The 7,250-nt window shown below is 57.5% G+C and overlaps 1 protein-coding gene across 1 annotated transcript in view; it reads right to left on the reverse strand.

Moving 5' to 3' along the window:
* Positions 1-7,250, reverse strand: part of ADCY10 (adenylate cyclase 10) — an 80,856-nt gene that overhangs the window by 18,539 nt on the left and 55,067 nt on the right. Inside the window, exons 20-23 of the mRNA XM_006147039.3 lie at positions 4,820-5,098; positions 4,410-4,706; positions 2,131-2,200; positions 1,393-1,624 (exon numbers count right to left, since the gene is read on the reverse strand). Of these exons, the coding sequence (XP_006147101.1) occupies positions 1,393-1,624; positions 2,131-2,200; positions 4,410-4,706; positions 4,820-5,098 (878 nt within the window). The remainder of the gene's footprint in view (positions 1-1,392; positions 1,625-2,130; positions 2,201-4,409; positions 4,707-4,819; positions 5,099-7,250) is intronic.

Here is a 7,250-nt window from a genome sequence, read left to right on the forward strand (position 1 = left end):
CCTGTCCACCTTGGGTCTGGGTGGCTCCACCAACGGGAGGAGACCGCGGTCTTCCCCCTTTCCTCCTCTGCCCTGTGGGTGCCTCACCTGAAGCCCCCCCCAACCTCCGGGCAATTTCCTCCTCTCAGTAATTCTTTTCCAACCCCTATTTCCAAGGGCGTCCCCACATTGAGAAGCTGGGCACCACCTTTGGAATGAAGCACCCTCATTTCCTGGGCCAGGGCCATTTCTGGGAGGTGCAGCCACTGTCCTCACTGCGGCCCCGACCTCCCAAGGCGTCGTTAGACAGGTGTCCTGGCACATGCGCCAAGTTAGGGGGGCTCGAAGAGTAACAGAAGATGAGGCTACGTCCCCACACCTCGTGCAGCCTGAGGAGAGTGTGTGGACAGCCAGACAAGGCCGCCACCAGCCCCAGTGCCCCCAGTTTGGTGGGAGAGGGGTACAAGTGGCACATTCTGGGACCCTGTTCCATGGCTCTGCCTCCAGTCAGGGTGTTCCGGTCTCTTCCACTCCCGGTCGAGTGAAAGGGGTGTGCATAGTTTCAGAGGGCCGGCCCCGGGGCTCCCTAGACCTCTCTCCTCCCAGAACTCACAGGCCAGAGTCCCATGACACCCGGCGTATGTGCCCTGGAATATCAGTTCCATGCTTCTTGAGTTTAACAATATTTTTTATTGTTTTGCTTTTTATTTTTATTTTTTTGAGAGATGTGCTCACCAGAGCTCATCGTCATCCCCAGGGAAGATGGCCACGCCACAGTCCCCTCTCCTCCATTCTCCTCCTGGGATTTTGAGCACATATGCACAAGAACCCAGCGTGAGTTTCAAGCCTCTAGGTCCAGGACTTGAACCATGGCTGACCACGTGCGAATACAACCCCTTAATCACTATGCCACCTGCTGGCCCCGCAATAAGTTCTTTATATTCATTATTCGGCTCAATCCCCGCCCCCATTTCTAGCGGCCTATTGCCCTGGCGCCTAAGTTACAGTGACCTTGGAGATGACCCAGTGCTTCGGTGGCCTAAGCACGTGTGGCCACCTAGCATGGACCCCATGAAGGCCAACACGTGTGCGCCTCTCCGGCCGGTCTCAGGACGGAGCCACATCTGCCCAGGTCCGCAGGCCTGCAGGCACGCTGCACTCACAGGCCTCCTGGATGACAGCCGGCCAGCGCTGCTGGGCGGGAGGCGCTGAGCGACCTCGCCATCGGCCCAGGGCCTGACCCCCACAGGGCAGACAGCTCACCGAGCGGCTCCAGATGTGAAATGACACGCGGTGCTGGCCGCAGCGTGTGCTCTCTTACCTCGGTGCAGGGCGGTTCCCGCAGTGTGCAGAGGCGGGTTAGGGCTAGACCGGGTCCCTGAGCACCGCGGGCGGGCCGGGTGGGCGCCCTACCTTGTAGTTATCGCCCCAGCTCATGTACGCGGCCGCCGCTTCCAGGAGGTAGTACAAGGCTTTGTCGTCCTCTCCCAGCGCCAGGAAGTGGTGGGCCAGCGGCAGGAGGACCATTTCCAGGATCTCCTCGCACTGGCAGGGCTCCGAGGGGACGGCGTTTTCCTCCGACGCCTTTACTCTGCTGATCACCGTGTCGAAGAAACCCAGGATCTTTTCTTGTATTTCTTCAGGACTGTCCAAATGGCAGAAATAAACAGGAGCAAGAGCTTGTAGGTATATGAAAACATCATACAAACTAATACAAGAGCGGGGTCAGCAGACGGTGTGGTGGTTCAGGCACTGGACTCCCACATGAGCGACTATGGTTCGAGTCCCAGACCCGACAGTTTAAAAATCACACCAGGCACATGTGTGTGTGTGTGTGTGTGTGTGTGTGTGCCGAAAGTCCCAAGAGGAAAATGAGGGAGAAGGGACAGTGGCATGACCATCCCCTGTGAGGAATGATTTCTCACTTTCCCTCTCTCCATCTCTCTCTGGCAAGTGAACATGCCTTGTTGGCAAAAACCTTAAAAAAAAAAAAAACAACTTACAGATGAGCAAGGTAATAAAACCCGAAGTGGGCACTGCTGTCCCCGCTCGCCATGTGCGTGCCTGACCTCCCCCGCTCACACCCACAGCCCAGACGACCAGACATGACTCTAGCGGGGCGTCCCTCCTGAACCAGGCTGTGCGCTGTACCTGGGAGTCTCAGGGGAGGTCTTCACCCTCTGAGGCATCTCGGCACTGGGAAAGACGGCCTCTTCTTTAGCTAGAAAATGAACGCGTGCCGTGTGGGCACCGCCACGCTCCCCGTGGGGGGTACCTGGTATCCAGAAGACTCCTCCCTCCTCCCAACGCGGAGCCAGCGCCCAGCCGGACCTGGCTGGCCCAGTCCCTACCACGTCAGAGATGGAGCCGTGGTTAGTTCCCCGACAGCATGAGATCAGAAGTGACCGCCCCTGAGCCGAGAGCGCTCTGTGTCTCCTCCCCTCCCCTCCCGCAGGGTTATGGTTTGTCCCTTAGAGTTTCAGGTTTGAGATTCCGCGTGGGAGGTGGTGAAGCCTAGTGGGCGGTGAGCGCGCCATGGCGACTGCGTCATGGAGGAGCCCTCGGTGAACAGAATACGTCTCAGAGCACGGTGAGTTCCTGGTCCCCTGAGAAGGGCTGGTTCTCAGGAGAACTGGCTGCTAGAGGTGAGCTGCCGGCCTGCACCCTCCGTCCGCCCCGGCGTGCACCTTTGGGTGAGCCGACGCCTCTCTCTAAATCACTCGTCGCGAGAGTTTTGGCAGCTGTGCAGTAACGGACTGAGACACCCAGGAAACGGGGTAATTCTGAGTTCTCCTAATCTTTTTCTTTTTTTTCTCTGAGAGATTTTTGCTATAGGGCACATGTCAGATAGAGAGACAGACAGTGAGAAATCACCCCCCAGGGGGATGGCCACGCCACAATCCCTTCTCCTCCATTCTCCTCTCGGGATCTTGGGCACGCATGCACACGCACCCGGCGTGAGTTTAAGCCACCGGGTCCGGGACTCGAAGGAGGTCAATTACGTGGGAGTCCAGCTTTTTAACCACTAATCCTCCTGCTGGACCCAAGAGATCTTCTCCTTTCTAGAAATGCAGTTTTCGCATCTAAGTGAGCAACACCTTTGGACAGCTAGCAAGGCCCTCAAACCCACAGAGTAAGTGCCTCCCCTCCCACGCCCCAGCCCACGAGCTCCACCTAGCACAGTCCCAAAGTGCTGGGAGGTCTCTTGGGCTGCGATGTCTCTGTTCGCTGCACAGCTATGACCAGAAGCTGCATCCCTGTCTTGTGCCTCGAGCCCTGAACTAGCCTCTCAGGAGGCTGGATCCAAAGGCGAGGTGTTTGTGGGGGTGTTTTCCCCTTCCCTGCAGCTTTAACTAGGCAGCCTCGCTTGGCCCACTGGCCTCCTCTGCTGGGATCCCTGTCTCACTGGCTGCAGGCTTGCCAGCCCCTCCTCCACCACTCTGGGCTTCCGTCTTCCTGGTTTCTCCCTGGGAGCTTGCCTCTGCCCAGGGTTTTACGTGTCATCCACATCCCAGTGGCGTTCACCTTTACAGCCCCGAACCCTGAGGTCCACTTATCGACCTGCGTGCCCTTTATAGATCCGAAGGCCTTTTTCATGATTAGGGGACCAATTACCCCATTAAATGAGAGTAAGTTTGTTTTCTTTTGGCCACAGGGTGCGTGCATTTGCCAGAGAGAGAAGGAAAGTGAGAAGTCACCCCCAGGGGGATGGCCACACTGCAATCCCATCTCCGTTATCCTCTTGGGATCTTGGGCATTGTGTGATGTGGGCCACACACACACACACACACACACACACACACACACGCCCACACGCCTGGTGTGTTTTCAGGCTGCTGGATCTGGGACTCGAATTGCACCATGGGCCATGAGGGATTAGCGCTTTAACCACCACGCCACCTGCTGGCCCAAATAAAAAAACTTAAAAACACACACGCCTGGTGTGTTTTCAGGCTGCTGGATCTGGGACTCGAATTGCACCATGGGCCATGAGGGATTAGCGCTTTAACCACCACGCCACCTGCTGGCCCGAATAAAAAAACTTAAAAACGTTCAGGCACAACGTCTAGACTGGAAGGCGCCATATTCCTATCTTAGGGAAACTGTGCTTGTCCCCTTCATCATATCAGCCCACACTCCACCCCGCGGTGTGATGAAGTGGGACACTTGAATCTGAGCGCTAGTAGCTCCTCTGTCCCAGAGCCCTTACCCTCAAACCCTCCCTGACAGGCTCCCAGCAAGGCGGGCCTCCTGGCCACGGCACAACACCCTGGCCTGCTCTTCCGCCCCCGCTGGCCTGCCCTGCTGCCTTCTTCACCATTTGTTCTCACACCCTCAGGGCACTAGAAACCATCCGACCCACTCCTCCCAGACCCCGGTCTCCAGGTCCCCGAGAACAGCTAGGAGGAGGTGAAATGAAGTGAGTTTACTGTGGAATCCGTGGGACTTCGCCATCTTGTGAATGTTGTGCAAGTCCAGGCGGTTGAAGCGGAGGTCCACCACAAAGTGGTGGTAGGGCACGAAGTCTTCACCTCTGCAGAGCTGGCACCGGCGGGCGTCTTCCTCTAAGAAGCGGGTGCATGTCAAGTGCATGGCCCTCTTCTCGTCCTTGAGCCACAGCTCGTAGGCGGTCTTCTGCATGATGGGCCTGCAGAAGCGGACGATCCTAATCTCCGCGACCACGCTCTGCAGCTCGCCCACCGCCTCTTCCGCCTCCCCGTGCCAAGCTGCGGAGAAGACACGGGTTGCCAGCAGGCAGAGGGCAAGGAGTCCCTCCCGGTGTTGTCGCGGTCTAGGTGTGCCTAGAGGGGAAGAGGAGTCGTCTCCAGATGCCACTCACCCATCCCTTCGGAGGGCCTCAGGGCCTGGGAGCGGACGTGCAGCTCGTGGGAGGCCGCGTTCTGTTTCAGCCCCATCCGGAGTTCCTTGGCGTTGCGGAAACAATCGAAGATGTAGGACTCCACCAGGGTGGCCAGGGCCTTGATCATCATTTTCATGTCCCAGCCAGGGAGAACCTCCAGCAGCTGCTCCGTGGTGAAGGTCAGGCCAAGGATGGCGGCACGTCGCACCAGCATCTGGTCGGAGAAGCTCATGCTGTCCAGCTGGACCAGAGAGACTTCTGCAGGTGGGAAGCACACAGCGGGGCCCCACCAGCATCACCAAAGGCATTCTGAGTGGCCGCCTGCCCCACCTGCAGGTCCCGTCCCCAGACTTGCAGCCCAGCTAAGTGAGAGCAAGCACACGTTGGGCATCCACTCAGACGGGGTTCTTGTGCTGGGAGCACCGGGTGCAGGGGCCGATTCACCAGACAAGAGGAAGACGGGTTTCATGGGGCCGTGAGGGCATGGGGGAGAGGCCACATGGGCCCCAGCCGTCCACACGGACCGGCCTTTCCTGCTCTGTGGACCGCCCCGCCCCTCCAGCTCCCGCTCCTGGGCGCTCCCAGCATCAGGCTTCCCTCTTTTTTGCCCCAGAGTCGTTCTCTCTCATGACACACACTGTCCTCTCTCTGTCACAGCCGAGAGTCAGGGAGTTGACGGTCCCACCCCCACTTCTCCTCAAGGCTTGGTGTCCTGGCTCACGTGCCTTCACGGACATCCTGACTGGGTGTCCTTCCATGGGGGACAAAATCTGGCCTTCCGACTCTACCCACAGAGTGCAGACAAAGCCAGGCTATGTGACGTCTTCTCACATCAACAGGCCCGGGAATGGACCCGTCTGAGACAGAAAACCTTCAGGTGTCCCTGGGTCACCTTTCTAAGCATCCAAGCCACCTATGGATGGCATGCAGCAGGGCATATGCCAGGACACTGCTTGAAAGCCATTTCCATAACAACCATAATGTATCTCTGACGCAGACCCTTGTCCTTGCCCTCCTATAAAAGGAGCTGGCAGAGGGGCCGGCAGGTGGCGTGATGGTTGGGGCGCTGGACTCCCACATGGCTGACTGCGGTCTGAGTCCCGGACCTGGCGGCTTGCTTTCTCACTTTCCCTTTCTCTCTTTCTCTCTCCCTCTCTGGTCAAATTAAATAATAATAATAAATAAATAAAATAAAATAATCCTTAAAAAAAGGGAGATGGCAGAACACAGAACATCCCAGCATTAAAGCGTCTCCCTCGTTACCGGTTTCTGCTCAGCTGTAAGCATACTCTCTCTGCAGGTGAATGAGCCTCTGTTCACATCGGGCCCAGAGATGCACCTGGGGAAGGTGACTTCCCATTGGGAGTAAGAAGCCAGTCCTCAGGCTAGCAGGTGGTGTGGTGGCTAAGGTGCGGGACTCCCACGTGGCCAACCGCGGTTCAAGTCCTAGACCTGGCGGCTTGAAAGTCAGAGCAGATGCAGTGTGTGTGTGTGTGTGTGTGTGTGTGTGTGTGTGTGTGCCTAAAATCCGGAGAGGAGAAGGGACTGAGGGGTGGCTATGCCCCCAGGGGATGATTTCTCACTTTCCCTCTCTCTGTCTCCAGTAAATGCACACCCCCCTGCAAACCTTCCCGCTGATGGGGCACCGTGACACGCACACAGACACCACTACCATCATCCTCTCCTCTCTCTGGTCCCCATCCTAGAGGGAGAAAAAGGGGGTCCACGCGCTGGAAAAGGAGCACCGTGCTGAACGCTTGCCTTTCAGTGAGGCCGGCAGTGACAGAATTCTCAGCCTGACGCCGCTCAGGAGGCCGCAGATGTCCTGGGCTTCGCCCTCGTCGCTGAGCGTGAATCTCCTTAGCTCCACTGTGGGCTTAATGAAGTTCTCTGGGGGGGAAGGAACAGAGGGGACGGTGAGCACCTGGCCAGCCCTGTGAGCTCTGACTTTGCTCTCCGAGGTGAATCTCAGCAAGGAAGAGCAGGCAGAGGGGAGAGCTGCAGGCAGACGGGACAGCTGCAGGCAGAGGGGAGAGCAGCAGGCAGAGGGGAGAGCTGCAGGCAGAGGGGAGAGCAGCAGGCAGAGGGGAGAGCTGCAGGCAGAGGGGAGAGCTGCAGGCAGAGGGGAGAGCTGCAGGCAGAGGGGAGAGCTGGCTCATAGCTAATCCACAATTCCTTGCTTTGAGTAAAACTGATACATGAAAATCTTAATTGACTCAACCATTTAAAAAATCACTCAGTCTTACAAAAAATCTGATTAGGAACCAGCAGTTAGCGTAATGGCTATGTCACTGGACTCCCACGTAGTGGACCTCGATTCGTGTCCCGGACCCGGTGGCTTAAAACTCACGCCGGGCGCGTGTGCGTGCGTGCCCAAGATCCCAAGAGGAGAATGGAGGAGAAGGGATTG

The sequence above is a fragment of the Tupaia chinensis genome, unplaced genomic scaffold (genome assembly GCF_000334495.1).
Source record: "Tupaia chinensis unplaced genomic scaffold, TupChi_1.0 Scaffold000198_1, whole genome shotgun sequence".
NCBI lineage: Eukaryota > Metazoa > Chordata > Mammalia > Scandentia > Tupaiidae > Tupaia > Tupaia belangeri.